Source organism: Chionomys nivalis, chromosome 2, assembly GCF_950005125.1.
Source record: "Chionomys nivalis chromosome 2, mChiNiv1.1, whole genome shotgun sequence".
Taxonomy (NCBI): Eukaryota; Metazoa; Chordata; class Mammalia; order Rodentia; family Cricetidae; genus Chionomys; species Chionomys nivalis.
Genome location: NC_080087.1, coordinates 80,708,611 through 80,726,180, shown reverse-complemented (window position 1 = coordinate 80,726,180; position 17,570 = coordinate 80,708,611). Strand labels below are relative to the sequence as shown.

The following is a 17,570-nucleotide window of genomic DNA, read 5'->3' as shown; positions in this document are numbered from 1 at the left end:
GCAGGGAGGGGAGCAGGAAAAAATGTAGAGCTCAATAAAAAAAATCAATAAAAAATGGAAACACCATTATATCAAAAGGATTTGGGTCTCTGTATGATAATACCCTGCACAGTTTGAAAATGGAACAATTAAATGAGAGGATAACTAATTTAGATGGGATTTATGTAATATCAATTGTAAACATTATCAGCATTACCATTACCATTTTTGTTTTATCACTAAAAATGTTGCTTAATCTGTATTAAGATACAAGTTTTAAAAAAACTTTTTTTAAAAAAAAAATCTGTCTCAAAAAAAATTTTTTTAAAAAGAGATAAAGGATCAGCAAAAGCAAATAATAGAACCAGGTATGAAAGCATGCATTTTTAACCCCAGCACTCAGGAGGGAGGCCAACAGGGTATCTGAGAGGTTAAGGCCAGCCTGGTCTACCTAAAAGTTCCAGGATAGCTAGAGCTACATAGAGACCCTGTCAAAAAAACAAACAAATACTAGGAGATGAGAACTATGTTGTGTAATTGGTTAAAAATAAAAGAGAAAAGCTTTTGTTTTGTTTTGAGTTGAGTTGAGTTGATTTTTACCAGAGTGCACATCAGGAAAATATTGGAAATTTAACCCAAAGAGGTTCCTTAGAAATATCTTTGGGACTGGAGGGATAGCTCAGCAGTTAAGAGCACCTCCTGCTCTTCCAGAGGTCATGAGTTCAATTCCCAGTAACAACTATATGGTGGCTCATAACCATCTGTAGTGAGATCTGGTGCCCTCTTCTGGCCTGCAGGCATATGTGCAGAGAGAACACTGTATACATAATGATAAGTAAAATAAATCTGAGGGGTTATCTAAGGTCTTAAGGAATCAGGAAGAACTTTAAGCAAAGCAGCATCACAGTCAGGTTTTGCTTTAGGGAAAATCACTCCAGTTTGCAGAATTAGAGAAGACAAGGCAGACTGTAGTGGTGTGGGAGAGGAAGGAGGCTCTCAGAGCTCCTGGAGTAACTGTCATGATTTCAGTCACACAGCATGGCTGGCACTTCTGGGTTCCAGGGCCACGCATGTGTGGACAAGCCATCAGGCAAAATACCTAGCCACCCCGGGGACCTTAAAAGGTCATGCGTGACCTACATGCTGCACGGTTGAGTCACCTACATATGACACAGCTAGGTAAGCCCTTGTGCATGTGCGTGAGCTCCCTCATCTGTGTATGACATAGCTACATCAACCCCCTGTGCATATGCACTAGGCAGCCTTTAAGAGCTGGGCACGCCATCTTTAGCCCCTCTTTCTGCACACCAACTTCCCCAGGCCTGTACACGTTTCCTCTCATAAACTCCTAAGCAGGTTTGTTGTAAGTTTCGTGCTTCCTTCTCACTCATGCCAGGTAATTCAGTAACAGGAAAGACAAGCTAACTTTTATAACAAAGAACCCCAAAGCTCTACAGCTTAGTGCAACTGAAGCTTAATTCTTATTTGAATTTCATCTGAATGATAATCTGGTGGGTCACCCCTGGTAGTGACCTCCCACTACAAAGATACAGGTGGACAATTTCACCACAGATATAAAATCACTTTGTCCCAGGAGTAATATATACCACTCCTTTTGCTGAGGGTTAATCTCCCAGTCCGATTCCATCCACATGCAGGAGGACTTGAGAGTGTCATATCACGGGACAAACACTGCCCCATAACAGCTCTAAATTCAGGAAGGCAGAGTTCAGGTTTTGGTGGTCAGAGAACTTCACTAACCACCACTTCCTAACTCATCAAATACTTGTGGAGCCTTAATATGTACTAAGAATTATCCTTGGGGCTGGAGAGACGGCTCAGTGGTTAAGAGCAATGGTTGCTCTTTCAGAGGTCCTGAGTTCAAATCCCAGCAACCACATGGTAGCTCATAACTAACTGAATGATATCTGGTGCCTGTAGAAGGAGCTGCAGGCAGGCCTGCTTTTTGTCCCACCCAGCTCCCGCATGGTTAGCTTTACACCTGAAATAACAACACACAAATTGTATTCTTTTAAACACTGCTTGGCCCGTTAGTTCTAGCCTCTTATCAGCTAATTCTCACATCTTGATTAACCCATTTCTATTAATGTGTGTAGCATGAGGTGGTGGCTTACCGGGAAGGATTCAGCATGTCTAACCTGGCAGCTGGCTCCATGGCGTCTGACCCAGAGAGGAGAGGCATGGCGATTGCCTCACTTCCCTCTTCCTCCCATCATTCTTTTCTGTCTACTCCACCCACCTAAGGGCTGGCCTATCAAATGGCCAAGGCAGTTTCTTTATTAACCAATGAAATCAACACAAAACAGAAGACCCTCCCACATCAGGTGCCCTTTTCTAGTCTGTGAAATTATCTGGATGTGAGTGAGAAGGAAACACAGAACATACAACAAACCCACTTAGGAGTTGATTAGAGGGGGTGCATATAGGCCCAGGAATCGGTGTACAGAGAGAGAGGAAGATGGTGCATGCAGCTTTGCAAAAGCTGCCTAGCGCTTGTGCACAGAGGGATGGAGTGACTACGTTATAAGCAGATGATGCAGATGATGAGCTCACGCATTCGTGCAAGGGCTTAGCTGAATCACACATGGATGGAACCATGCATGCAGGCACGTGGGTCACACAGGGGCCCTTTAACATTCAGACATCTCTGAGTCTGAGGGCCCGTCTGCACATGCATGGCTCTAGAACCCGGAAGTGTTGTCTTTTTTTTTTTTTTTTTTTGTAACAATTGTCTTTTATTAGGCACAGGATTTTAAATGATCTCTTCAATTTCTCCATACACAGGCAAAACTATGTGTGCCATTTAACATACTGGAGCTTGCCAACTGACTCACCATCTAGAGAAGGGAAAATTAGCCCCAACCTGCTTAGCCAGGAGGCCAATTCATCTGCCGACCCCCGAGAACATGGAGATGAATATGGTAAACAGACTGTCCCCCGTCTGAACCTTCATTCACCACCATTCGATAGCCCCGGTTCAGGCCCAGGTCCGCAGCACATTTCTTGCCAACAATCATTAAATGTCCTAGAAGACTTTCGTCATCATCTTCGGCTACAGAAATCTGGGCTATATGCTTCTTGGGTATCACCAGGAAATGTGTTGGCGCTTGAGGGGAAATGTCATGAAATGCAAGACACCGGTCATCCTCGAAGATGATCTTGGCGGGGATTTCTTTGCGGATGATCTTGCCGAAGATCGTGTCGCCGCCAGGCTGGGCCACTTGAGCCTTGGCAATCTCGTCAGCCATCGCAGCCGCTCGCTGTCCTTCCCGCGCCGCGGCCACGGTGGGGACCGGAAGTGTTGTCTTATTGTGGCTGAATAATTACATTCTACCCTTTTGTTTATTATAAAATTTGGGGATTTAGGGGTCTTAATGGATGGGAATAGGGCACTGTAAGGTCTCTTGTGACTGCTTCACGCTTGCTTTATGGACGTCATTGCTGATTTTGTGGGCGTCGGGGAGTTGAGATACTTGACCACGTCCTGGGGTGGCTGATTACTATTGTTTTTCCCAGCTCTGAGGAACTGGCTAGCTGGCAGTTTGGACCTCGCAAGATGCTGGCTGGAAAGGCAGAAAATTATGTCTGGAAAAAATTTAGAGGAGAGTCCCAAGATGGAAAATAGAGAGGAGTTCTTTTGGAGGATGAAGGAGGGAATTTCCCAGGGTTTCCCGAGACCAGGAATGATAAGAGAAGAATTAAATGATACTTATTCTGGGTGAGTCTGGTCTGTATAGGTAGGTCCTATTGACTCCCTGGAGCTTATGAAAAAAAATGTTTAAAAAGAAATAAATTTTAGACATATTAAAAGTTTATGATTACAATGATATATTGTTGGAATGGGAGATGGTGGGGGGAAGAAGGGAAAATTATTGAAAAGGACAATTATTAGACCCTTTAATGTTTTACCTGAAGTAAATCTTTTTTTTTTTTTTTTTTTTTTGGTTTTTTTTTCGAGACAGGGTTTCTCTGTGGTTTTGGAGCCTGTCCTGGAACTAGCTCTTGTAGACCAGGCTGGTCTCGAACTCACAGAGATCTGCCTGCCTCTGCCTTCCGAGTGCTGGGATTAAAGGCGTGCGCCACCACCGCCCGGCCACCTGAAGTAAATCTTTTTTTTTTTTTTAAATATTTATTTATTATGTATACAATATTCTTTCTGCGTGTATGCCTGAAGTCCAGAAGAGGGCACCAGACCTCATTACAGATGGTTGTGAGCCACCATGTGGTTGCTGGGAATTGAACTCAGGACCTTTGGAAGAGCAGGCAATGAATGCTCTTAACCGCTGAGCCATCTCTCCAGCCCCACCTGAAGTAAATCTTAAGGCACTTGTTTTCCTTTAGCATCATGGTATTATCTTAACACCCAGGAAACACTGCTGCAGTCAGTGATAAACCCATTATGTTAAGGCCTGTTTTGAGAGTTTTTTGAAGTTTGTGCCTGCAAACTTGGTATTGTTTCTTACCACCTGGGCTTTTGACAATCCTTGTACCTCTGGCTCTATGTTTAATAATGGTTCCTGTAATAATAGCTGAGTGGTTAACTGGAAATTTAAGCATGACATTAGAGATATAGAGAAGTTGGTAACGCATATAGGAGAAAGAGGAAGAGGGAGAGTATATGGAGTTGTTGGCACAGGAGTGTCCTTTGCTAACTGGAAGGCATGGGTAAGGTCTATTAACTCAGCCTGCTGATTAGTGGTATGGGCAGGGAGTGCCTGTGCCTCCATTACCCCAGTATCTGACACTATGGCATAGCCTGCTTTATGGGTCCCTTCACATAAAAAGGAGCTGCCATCTGTGTACCAGGTATAAGTGGCCTGGGACAGTTTTCCCTCCTGTATATGTGAGGAGTGGGGCAGTAGATCCTCTAAGGTCTCTATGCAGGAGTGAGATGGAGATAATTAATTAGCTTGAGGTAGGAGATTTGAGATATTAAGAGGTGTGCAGCATTGGAAAGTGAGTGTGGCATCTTCTACTCGTGCCACCTGGAGGGAAAGGACTCGGGAAGGGGTAGGGTTTGTCATCCTTCGTAAGTTAAGAGATGGGACAGACTGTGGTGGGAAAAGACAGTGGTGGGCGACCCAAAAGTTAGTTTCTTTGACTCACAAATAAGAAGCTCAGTAGCCACTAAAGCACATATGCAGGGTGCTCAGCCTGAGTGGTGAGGTCCAGCTTCTTTGACAGGTATGCTACAGGTGCAAAGGAAGGTCCTAGCTGATGTCCTAGGACCCCAAGGGCATATATCTCCTTCTCTGTTACATAGAGGGAGAAAGGACAAGTTAAATCTGGGAGATGAAGAGCTGGGGCCTAGATAAGGGCTTGTTGGAGTCTCTGAAAGAGTTTATTAATGGGATGGAGGAGGGGCTCATGCAGAGATCCAAGAGCTGCCTCATATAAGGGGTAGGCAAGGAGAGAAAAAGAGGGGATCCAGGAATACAGGAAGCCAGCTATTCCTAGAAATAATAAAACCTCTTATTTTGTGGAAGGAACTGATATTCCATGACAAACCTAGATTCCACCAATACCTAGCCACAAACCCAGCCCTACACAAAATACTAGAAGAAAAATTCCAACCCAAGGAAGATGGCTACTGTTATGATTTTTTTAAAATGCTGCAAGTTCCCCTGTGGCAGTAGGCAGCAGAAATGCTTTAGGTCCCCAAATGGTGGTAGCGGGCCATGTGGTGGCAGGCAGCAGGCTCTGGGAGCAGCCAGTTCCAGGCAGAGACAGCTGCCGGTCCCTGAACAGTGGCTGGTCCCAGGCAGGGAGACACATGGTGGGCGGACTGGTGCCTGCGAGCCCGGTGGTGTGAGCAGGCAGCGGGTAGGAGGCACATGGACAGACACATTGTACAGGATAGAACTGGATATTTATTGCTTAGAGGAGAGAGGAGGGGAAGAAGGAGAAGAGGACAGAGAAAAAGAGAGAGAGAAGAGGAGGGAGAGACAGAGAAGGGGGGAGCGGAGAAGTGGGGAGAGAGGCAGAAGCGAAGCTGCCTCTCCAAGAGGAAGATGGAAAAAAGAGCGAGCTCAGGCAGGAAGCTGAAGATCAGCTTGCCTCAGAGGATGGAAGAGGGAATGGGCGTGGCTTATATAAACAATCATTAACAGCTACACCAACAAAAACACAGACAATTGATGATCTCATTACAGTAAATCCCAAAGAAGAAAAAAAAATGCACAAACTAATATCACCAACGATGAAATCTAAATTAACAGGAGATAGCAACAACAAGTCATCAATATTCCTTAATGTAAATGGACTCAACTCACCCATAAAAAGGCACAGGCTCACAGATTGGATATAAAAACAGAATCCATCCTTCTTCTGCATACAAGAAACACATCTCAACCTCAAAGACAGACATCATCTCAGAGTAAAGGGTTGGGAAAAAAATATACCAATCAAATGGACCTAAGAAACAAGCAGGCATACCTATCCTAATATCTAACAAAATAGACTTCAAGCTAAAATCAGTAAAAAGAGACAAAGAAGATCTTTTCATATTAGTCACAGGAAAAATCCATCAAGAGGAAATTTCAATACTGAACATCTATGCCCCAAATACAAGGGCACCCTCATATGTCAAAGAAACACTTCTAAAGCTTAAATCGTGTATTAAACCCCACACACTAATAGTGGGAGACTTCAACAGTCCCCTCTCACCACTGGTCAGGTCAATCAGACAAAAAAATGAACAGAGAAATAAGAGAACTAACATATGTTATGACTCAAATGGACTTAGCAAACAGTTGTAGAATATTCCATCCAAACATCCAAATCTCTTCCTCTCTCTTGCTCAGCCTGCTTTCTTACAGAACCCAGGACCAACAGGTCTGAGTCCTCCCGGCATCAGTCAATAATTAAGAAAATGTCCAGTATCCAGATCTTGTAGAAGCAGTTTCTCAATTGAGGTTCCCTTCTTTTAGATAACCCTAGCTTGTGAGAAATTGACATAAAACTAGCCCCTTGTCCAGGGTCATACAAATTGTACATGCTGGAAACGAAATCCCAACTGGGATCTGATTGACAGTCTTAAATCCTAAACTATCTCAAAACGGCTGTATTTGCCCAACGTCCAGGGTGGCAGCACCCTCTAGTGGCTGGGCCAGGTAGCGCCTGCACGCTAAGTCACTGAAAGTACCTATATGTATGGTGGAAGTGATGCTATAACTGCCCTGTCGTCCGTATGCGGAGGTGCTCTGAGGTGGGCTCCTCACAGTTAGGCTTCGGACTGCCCCTGAGCGCCCGAGGTGGAGGAGAAAGAGGTTTCAACCCTGGGTGTCGAGTGACTGAGATGAGTGGTGAACAAATACCGCCTGCCTTTGGCAGTTTGTGGATTGTTCAGTGGTCCTAGCGGCTTTTTCCTTTCTTGGAAGCCCCAGGACTTGGCAGCCGTCTTACAAACCGAGAGCCGCGCAAAGGCCTTCCAGACCCGTTCCTACTCTCGTTGGTTTGGGGAGAAGAAAATGCCTGAAGCAGAGCGCCCAGAGTACCTCATCTGAAGCTCGCTCAGTAGAGTTCAAAGAGAAAACCCTTCTAGCTTTATTTGTAAAGTACGGGCAAATAGTGGAACTCATTCTGAGGAAAGCCCTGGAAATCAACAAATCCCAAAGAGGTAACTGCGCAACCATGAAAACCCCCGTGCGTGTGAAGGGTGTGGTGGCAAACGCCAGGGGAAAACCCTGCAATGGAAAAGCTCCAGTGGAGCAAGCAAAAGCCAGCAGAGTGGAGCATGCCACCAGATCAGCCGCCAGGAGCGGGAGGCTTGGACCACCTCCACCTCTGAGATGGACCGGCCCTCGCAGAGATGGAAGAGTGGAGGAAAAGGAGGCTTCCTTCACATGTGGTTGATGGAGGCGTCTCCACGAAATTTTAAGATTAGTTCTTCCAAGGGGTTGATTTCCAGCAAAATGAGCCACCACCATGAGGTGGGAGGCCATCCTTCTATATCGTACTGGGAGGCACAGTTATGGAAGCTGTCTTCTGCTACTGGAGGATTAGTCAAAGAAGTTGTGGTGACTTTTTAAGTTTCCCAGTTAGATTCTCCGTAACTGTGTGTTTTGTGAAAGAAATAGTAAAACGCGTAATGTTGATAATGGGATTGTTTCAGCAGGAAAACGTTAAGTGTGTTCAGCCCCGACTTGCCAATGTAGGTTTCCAAATAAAAACATTCCTAAAAGCCAGTTATGATCTGATTTTTTTTTCCCAGAAAAGAAGTCAATTCTCAGATCGTGGAGTTCGAGGCCAGCCTGGTCTACAAGAGCTAGTTCCGGGACAGGCACCAAAGCTACAGAGAGACCCTGTCTCAAAAAACCAAAAAAAAAAAAAAAAGAAGAAGAAGAAGAAGAAGACCAATTCTCAGATCATCTCTGTGTATCTCCCCATCCAAAAGTCATTTGGTTTCTGTCAAGAAATGTTCAAATGATCCAGCTATTAGAGGGTAGCTGGGGTAGGCAACATTAGGACTTCAGGGTGTCTTTCATCAAAACTCAGTTCTTGTATAAAACATCTGGTCCTAATACGTAGGAAATTGCCACTTACCTAGTAAACCCAGAGAAGGCTAACCATACCCCCTGTCCTCTGCAGCTCTTTGAGAATCTGGGGTAAAAAGTTCTCCTTAACTTACCCCACAATAAAACCATTAAGTATTTTAAAACATCTGCAGAATGCTAATTAAAATATTTGGTCAAAGCAAGAAAGAAAAATAGTCCCCCTGTACCACAGCAAACAATGCAAAATGTTGGGCTAGAGAAATGGCTCAGTGGCTGCCCCTCCAGAGGACCAGGGTTTGATTCCCAACACCCACATGTCTATTCACAGTGGTCTGCAACTCCAGTTCCAGGGGATCCAGTGCCCTCTTCTGGCCTCCGAGGGGTCAGCCACATAAGTGCTACAGCCACATAAGTGCTACACAGACTTACATGCAGGCAAGACATTCATACACATACAAAAAAAAGACAAATTGATGTTTAAAATATATTGCACCATCGGCCAGCCTGGGCCCTCAAGGCCTGGGCTGGAAGGAAGACATTCACAGGCAAACCAAGCAAGTGGGTCCCATTATGATGAGGAGCAAACTGAGGTGGGAGGTCTTGCTAGCCAGAGTCATGGTAAAGGCCTCCCATATCAACCTACTCCTCACTACCTTCACTTCTTCTGTTCCACCTCTTTCCACAGCACATGAACCATTCTGCTTTTTTCCCCATTTCTCCACCACATAATTGCTCATCATAAAGATGTGTTAGTGTTTCACCTTGCCTGTTTAAGGCACCTGATTGGTCTAATAAAAAGCTGAATGGTCAATGGGTAGGCAGGAGAGGGACAGGCGGGGCTGGTGGGCAGAGAAGTAAGAGGAGAAACCTAGGCTTGAGGAACAAGAGAAAAGGAGGGAGAAAGGGAGATGCCTAAGGCCAGAAGCCAGGCAGCCGCCAGTCAGCAGACACAGAGGAAACAGGAGAGTAAGATATACAAAATTAAATATAAATAAATAAAAACCTCTTTGCTCCTGCATCTTTCCTGCCTCTCTAACACCTCTCCATTAGTCCTGGTGGCTCTGTGAGCCATGTTGTGTCAATCAGCTTTATTAACAAATGTTCATTGCCGTGAGTCACTGGTCTGCTTCAAGGCCTCTGGTTTCTGGTGCACCATCATCACTGGGTCCTCACCAGAACTCCTCTCAGATATTCCCAGGCTGCCCTGGGTCATGGAGATCCTGTGGGTATTGTTCACGAGCTCCAACAGGTCCTAGTTTGGGGGCCAGCCATGATAAGCTAAATATGGGCAGGTCACCCAAAGGAAGTTCTTTACTTCCAACCATTATCAGCTGCCAGAGTAGAACTCGGTGATCCATAAATTTAATAAGACGCCTGCGTAGTTTGCCCTGAGGCAATACCTGGTTGCAGGAGGATCCACAAGCTGAGATTACCTGACCACCGTCCTAGAACAGACCGTTCGAAGAAAATGCCTAACATTCCAACTGCTGTAGATAGGATCACCTGCCAGTGCACATTCACCAGGACACCCCTAGACAAATGTCAGCCAGTCAGGGGTCCTGAACCTCAGAAACCCCTCACCCCCACCTTTACTACTATAAAAACCCAAGTCTAATTAAGCTTAGGGCTCTCCGGTTATTCCAGTATGTTGGACATGTGAAGAGACCTGAGTTTGCAAATTTGATTAAAATAAAGGCTCTTTGCTTTTATGTATGAGACTCGGTCTCCTTGTTGGCTTTTGTGGGGACTTCACGGATTTGGGCATAACACTAGATGGGGTAGATGTTAAGGTGGGCCAACCCAAGACCAGGCTGTGGCCCTGGGTAGCAGCTGAGCTGGTCAGTCTGGGCCACTGGAACGGCCCCACTCAGGCAAGGGGGCAGAACCAGCTCCCATAGGCCCATGCCATCAGGGTCAGTTTTCCCTCTCTTGTGTGAGCTAATTCTTTCAATCTGCCAGTTCCTCTGCATCTGCTTCGGGAACTTAAGCAGCTGCATCTCCTGCCGAGCCTCGGTCTATTAGGAAGGGGAGACCTTAAGCACACTCTACTCAGAACGTTTTTTTTTTTTTAGAACAGTTCTATGTGTATGTGTGTGTGGGGGGGTGCAAGTGAGTATGTATGGGTGCCCACAGAACCAAGAAAGCAGCTGATCCCCTTGGAGAGGGAACCACAGGCAGATGTGAGACCTCTGGTGTGGGTGCTTGGAACCAAACTCAGTTCTCTTCGAAAGCAGTACATATTCTTCACCCCAAGGCCATCCTTCCAGCCCCTCCTTGGCACTTTTGAGAACTGAATGAGCCCTGCTTTTCTCTCTCCCCCTTAATCTCCCACTGAACAGAGGTTTAGTTTCTCCTAGGGATTTGTGTATTAACAGCGCCACCTGGTGGTATGGAGAGTCTCATCTTTGGCTGAGACACGAAACTGGATGGTGGACTAGAGGACAGGACAGAGAAGGATGATAGAGCCGTTATTCCCTGGATGAGACATAAGGAATGTTTAGTCTTGTTCGTGGATGTCATAGATAGAAAAATGTGGCCTGTCCTTTCTGTCTGAGCCTGGCTGGGTCTGGATCTCATGAAGCACAGATCTGTCAGTGAAACACTGTAGGCAAAGAGCTGGGAAAGTCTGAAGTTACTAGAATCTGTCAAGTCAGAAAGACCTACATGAGCATCTCCCTGAGCAGTACCAAGGATTGTTCTGTACCCCATTTTGGAAATGGGTACTTGTGTGGTTGGGATAACGTCTATGAACGTGAGTGAATAAAGTATTAGACTTTAGGTGTTTATAGTCAAAAGCCAAAATGAATCTAGCTTTAAAAAGTCTTACAGTAAATATATTGTAATAATATTAATGTTATTCTGAATATAACACATAAATACAAGATGAACACACTAGAATGATACATATAGGTACATATAAGCAAACAATATCAACAATAGGTGTAGTATAAAAATGATCTAGATAAATATGAGAGATAATAAGATGTTGTAAAGACATAAATGACATATAGATTATTCAGATACATGATAGCAGACTGGAGAGTGGGTCAAGTGCTCATATAGTGCACACAACTGGGTTCAATTCCCAGCACCACATGAACTCACATTGTGGCACACACCTGTAATCTCAGCATTTGGAAAATGGAGACAAGAGGACCAGGACAGGAGTTCAAGGTCATCCTTGGGGTGGGGGACACACACGCGCACATGCATGTATTCGTGCGCAATGCAGGCATGTGATATGGATATGAGATTGTTGTAAGAAGGAGCTGCTTGTTCTTCCCAACCACCCAGAACCAAAATAATCCACACAGAAACTGTATTAATTAAATCACTGCTTGGCCCATTAGCTCTAACTTCTTATTGGCTAACTCTTACATCTTAATTTAATCCATCTCCATTAATCTGTGCATCACCACTAGGTCATGGCCTCCCAGCAAAGTTTCAACACGTCTACCTCTGGCCACAGGTCCATGGCGTCTCCCCGACTCCGCCCTTCCTTCTGCCAGCATTCAGACCAGTCCTCCTGCCTACCTAAGTTCTGCCCTATCAACAGGCCAAAGCACTTTCTTTATTCATTAATGGTAACCACAGCACAGAGGAGACTCCCACACCACGAGATAGATATGATTGGCATAGTGAGGCATGCATATAATTCAAACATTGTGATTTTTGTAGCTTCAAGAGGAGCTACAAGCAAGATTTCCTCTCAAGAAAAAGAAAATTTAGGCCAAGCATGTTGCCATGGCTTTTAATCTCAGCACTCAATAAGCAGAGACAGGGAGTTGCCACAAGTTGGAGGCCAGTTTGATTCACAAAGTAAGTGAAAAACCAGCCGGGATACACAAGTAAACCAAGTGGGCAGGGAGGGACAGAGGGACCGATGGAGGAAAGATACAGGTCACACAGAGAAGGCAAATGTCACTAAATACTAAGCTAATACCTTTGAGAACCAAAATCTTCCTGAGTGTGGTGGTTCTGTTACACCAGCACTTGAGAACCTAAAACAGGAGGATGATGAGTTCCTGGGCTACTTAAAGCAAGAACAGCAAAGGGGGGGGGGGGCTTAACCTTCAGATTAGGAGAAAGGGAATCCTGCTGTACAGCTTATGTAGAAAAGACTAAAGAGGACTGGCTGGCAGAGATGGCTTGGAGGGTAAAGTCACTTAACACCAATGATGACAACCGAAGTTCAGTTGCTGGGATGCACATGGTAGAAGAGAAACCATTTCTGTAAGTTGTCCTCTGACTTTCGTGTGTGTGTGTGTGTGTGTGTGTGTGTGTGTGTATGTGTGTGTGTCTGTGTGTGTCTGTGTCTGTGTGTGTGTGCGTGCACGTGCACATGCATATATGTGGTACACACATGCACACACATAAATGTATGCATACGTAGGTAAATGTAATTTAACTTGTGTTTGTTTTGATAGTAATGAACACAAGACCTTGAGCTTGCTAGACACAAGCTCTAAGTGAGTGCTAGTCCCAGCATTTTACTTTTATTTTGAAACAAAATCTCTTAGAATAGCCCAGGTTAGCCTTGAACCTGAGATCCTCCTGCCTCAGCCTCCCAACTGGCTAGGATTACAGGCCTCTGCCATCAGCCTTGGCTGTAGGCAGTTTTTCTGTCCCACCACTCAGCTTTGTCCCACCAGCTGGCTCCCAAATAACCACAAGAGACTTACTATTCATTAATAATTGAATTATATTATAAATGCTCAGCCAATAGCTTAGGCTTGTTATTAACTAGTTCTTACATCTTAAATTAACCCATATGTCTTATCTACGCTCTGCCACATGGTGGTACCTTTTTTCAGCACCGCATATTCATCTCCTGCTTCTGCATCTGGCTGATGATCTCACATGACTTCTTCCCAGTGTTCTCTCAGTTTGGCTCTCCTGCCTAACCTCTTCCTGCCTAGCTATTGGCCACTTAGCCCTTTATTAAACAAATCTGAGTGACAAATTTTTACTGTGTACAAAAGGGTTCTTCCACAGTCCTTGACTTCTTTTCTTTTATGAATCTTCAAAATAATATTTTATGCCCTGCCCTAGCTAGGTTTCTGTTACTGTGTTAAACATCTGTTGGGGTTCAATGCTAGCCCAGACCATAAATTATTTCCCTAGACCAGACCCCAACATAAACTATCTCTCTCTTGACTGGCGTGGCAGCAAGGGAATAAAAACACAACTCACATGGCTTCATTGGGAGGGAGATTCTTTCTCAGAGATCCCTCATGATATCCTGAGTTCACATCCTGAAGAATTTCCCTTGCTTTATTCTCCAAACAGCCTTATATATCCAAACATAAACTGAGGGGTAAATACATTAGCAGTCTGTCTCCTAGGTAACCAGGTGAATGGCTTTTAGTCACATCCACATCTACCTATCTGCTCTGTATGCTAGATGGCACATAGGCTTGAATCAGCATCTCTCTCAGGCATCCTCCAAATTACAAAGAAAGGAGCAAAACAACATTCTGACCTTTTGTTAGGTTAGAGACAGCCTGTCTGAAAGGTTACATGACTGCTCTGGATACTAGCCATGGCCCGAGAACTTGGCTGTCACACCATGTAGAAATATGGGCCTTACAAACATCATAACTCAAAACAACTTGGGGGAAAGGGTTTATTTCAGCTTATACTTTACAGGCCATCAATGAGGGAAGCCAGAGCAGGAAGTCAAGGCAGGAACCTGGAGACAGGTACTGAAGCAGAACCATGGAACACTGCTTACTGGCCTACTTTCCAAGGCTTCTCACCTTGATTTTTATACAACCCAGACCACTTGTCCAGGAGTGGTCACATCCACAGTGGGCTGATCCCTTCCAGTTCAACATTAATCAAGAAAATGACCCCACAGACTTGCCCACAGGCCAATCAAGGTTCCCTCTTCCCAAATAACTCTAGTTGTGTCACTCCAACAAAAGCTAACCAGCACGGGTCTCTCCTGCTGGTACAGGCCTATAATGCCAGCTCATGGGAGGTGGAGGCTAGAGGGTCAGCAGTTCAAGGTCACCTCCAGCTCTACTGCAAACTGGAAGCTGGCTTGCTACATAAGATGGTGACATATGCCTTTAATCCCTGCACTCAGGAGGCAGAGACAGGTGGGTCTCTGTGAGTTAGAAGCCATCATGGATCATTTCTAGTTCCAGGACAGTCAGGACAACATAGTAAGACTTCCATCTCAAAAAGAAAAAAAAGAAATAAAAGGTTGGGCTCCTTTAACATCTAATAAAAGAGTCTCGTGGAGTTCTTTGAAGTGTCATTGACAGCGCTGGCCACAGAGTTTTACAGCTGTCAGAATCTAGGAATGAAATATTAACAAGTGCTTCAAAAGCTCAACAAATAAAAAAAACATGGCAGTTATTAATTTAAAGAAAAATATGCTTTGGGAGAAATGTAAGCACAGGTCACTTCATGGCCCAGGCGAGGACTCACTTAAATAAACATAATAATGTAAACATTCAATATTGATTTAGTTAGAAACAGATAACCCCAACTGAGACGCTGTAGGGAGGGATAGAGAAGGTGTGCTGAAGGCGTCTCCCCCAGGCCTGCCAGCATTTGGTTTCTGGAGGAATTCTATAGAGACTGAGACACTCAACCTCCTCCATCCTGCTACGTCAGACTGTAAATGTGGCCCCTGGATCTGTTACCTTTCTCATCGCTGAGACAACAGCAAAAGCAATTGAAGGAAGTAAGGGTTTCTGGCTTGCGAGAAAGCAAGTTTTGGGATGCAGTCTGTTGTGATGGAGAAATCATGGTGACAGATGTGTAAGGTGGCTGGCCATATCATGTCCCTAGTCAGGAAGCACAGAGGGGATGCTACTGTTCAGTTAATGTCCTTGTTTTTGTTAAGTCCAGGACCTCTTAGGTTCTGGTGTGTCTTCCCACCTCAGGTGAGCCTCTCTGGAAACACCTTCACACACACTCAGGGCTTTGTCTCCTGGGTGATTAGAAGTTCAGTGAAGTTGATTAACTGTCTTAGCACTAAAGAATCGCCTGTAGTCTGGAATCTGTGACTGGACTCCAGGGTGTGGCAAAGGAGACTTTGCCGAGGTGATTGTGTCTTGAGATGGGGAGGTTCATCTAGAGCAGTTCTTCTCAACCTTCCTAACGCTGCAACCCTTTAATACAGTTCCTTGTGTTGTGCTGACTCCCAACCATAAAATTATTTTCATTACTACCTCATAATTGTAGTTTTGCTACTGTTATAAATCACAATATAAATATCTGTGTTTCCCAATGATCTTAGCCAACCCCTGTAAAAGGGTCATTCAACCCCACAACCCACAGGTTGAGAACCAGTCTTAGACCTTTTTTCCAATGGCCAAATATGATCACTAGGAAACCAGAAATTGATGTGATTGTATCCAGGAACCAACAGCAGGAAATGAACCAGCATCCCCCAGATGTCTGCAGAGGGAGAAAAGGAGAAGAGCCAGCCTACAGGTTTTTGTGATTCAGATCACGTGCACCTCCTCAGAGCCGTAAGAAAACAAACTTGTGCCGGCATATGTCTCCGAGCTCAGAGCAGTCTGTTCCAGTGGCCACAGAAAACAAATACTGGCATACTGAGTCCTTGGAATATTTTCCTAACCAAGCCTCTCCACTGACGCAAAATAATCCCAATCAAGCCAAATCAGACCAGATTAAAAGATACCCAGGTTTAATTAGACACCAGTACTCCCAGGGAAAATGGGAAGTCACCAACATGACCACCAAGAGGAAGAGGGAAAACCATGTGTTTATTTTCTGGGGAGCAATTTAAATAGCCTATGGGAGTGGTCTTGACCTTTCCTGGTGAGGGATCAAGGTTTGGCAGGCTACCTTGACCCTTCTTGGGGAGGGGTCAAGGATCAATGGGCACAGGGAAGGAGCCTCCAAAGATAGAGGCCAAGGCTAGGATTACATTCCAGACTGTATGTATAAGGGGTGACAGAAAGCTGGGGTGATACTTATGACCAACATTTTAGGCTCTCTTTGGGAAAGGGGGCATCCACTCAAGTCTGGCTACTTCCTGCAGATATGGGGTGGCATGGGGGAGGGGAGAGCTGGATGTTGGTGGGTTCATGCTCAGCGAGAGGTGTGGCTAGAGAGACATCCTGTTTACTGTCATTCTGGAGGCATCAGGCATCTGTTTCTTGGGGGAGGTAAGAAGAAAAATGTCTAGGAGAAAAATATATTGTTATTACCCATCTTGTTTGTATCACCAGAGTTGAGTGTGCCAGGCTGAGGAGCAGGTAGGCCCTTCATTGTGGCATCTTGGAACACCGGACTAAGTGTCCTGAGTAGGTGCCTGCTTGAGCCTGGAGAGATGGTACCAGCATGGATGTCCCAGGAGCTTGGCAGCCAAGGGGGTAGTGAGGGTTACCATGTCTATCAAGGTTCAAGAGACCTAGGAGTTAGCTGTTTGAGGAGTACCCTGTCCCTTGGGGAGAGTGGGGCAGGTTTAGGGGCATTAGGGTCCACTGGTGTGGTGGCAGGGAGACAACTGTCAGCATGTGAATGAAGAAGGGACCTCAGAAGGGAGAGGTAGGGTAGGTACCCCACCAGTGGAGGAGTTTGGACTGGGAGGTGATGGCTAAACAGAAAGGGCCTGCCATAAAGCAGCTCAAAAGGGCTCAGACCCTGAGGCGAGTAAGGGCAATGGGGAGAAGGGAGGGCCTGAGTTCAATGGAGAGCTTGATTAGCTGTTGTTTAATGAGTTCATTGGCCCTTTCCACCTTTCCTGAGGATTGTGGATGGTAGGGGATGTGAAATTTCCAGATGTTGAGAACTTCTGACATAAGATCCATGATTCTGGAAGTGAAGGCTGGTCCACTGTCCACATCAAGCCAAGGAATGATGTGGTCCAGGAGTACCTGGGCCACGACATCTGCCATTTCCCTGGAGGCCAGAAACACTTCTATCCATTCTGTAAAAGTGTCCACAAGTGTTGAGAGATAACAAAGTTTTCTATGAGTAGGCATATGGAAGAAATCAACCTGCCGACTTTGCCTGGTTGGTGTCCTCAAAGCTGGTGTAGAGACTGACGTATATGGAGAGCCCCCTATGGATTGGCCTGAGCACACT

General features: G+C 45.2%; 1 protein-coding gene across 1 annotated transcript; it reads right to left on the bottom strand.

Moving 5' to 3' along the window:
- Positions 1–2,736: 2,736 nt before the first annotated feature.
- On the bottom strand, positions 2,737–3,292 carry LOC130870139 (adenosine 5'-monophosphoramidase HINT1-like). Its single transcript, XM_057762725.1, has one exon. The coding sequence runs from the start codon at positions 3,246–3,248 to the stop codon at positions 2,868–2,870; it is 381 nt and encodes a 126-aa protein (XP_057618708.1). The 5' UTR covers positions 3,249–3,292; the 3' UTR covers positions 2,737–2,867.
- Between the last annotated feature and the right edge of the window lie 14,278 nt (positions 3,293–17,570).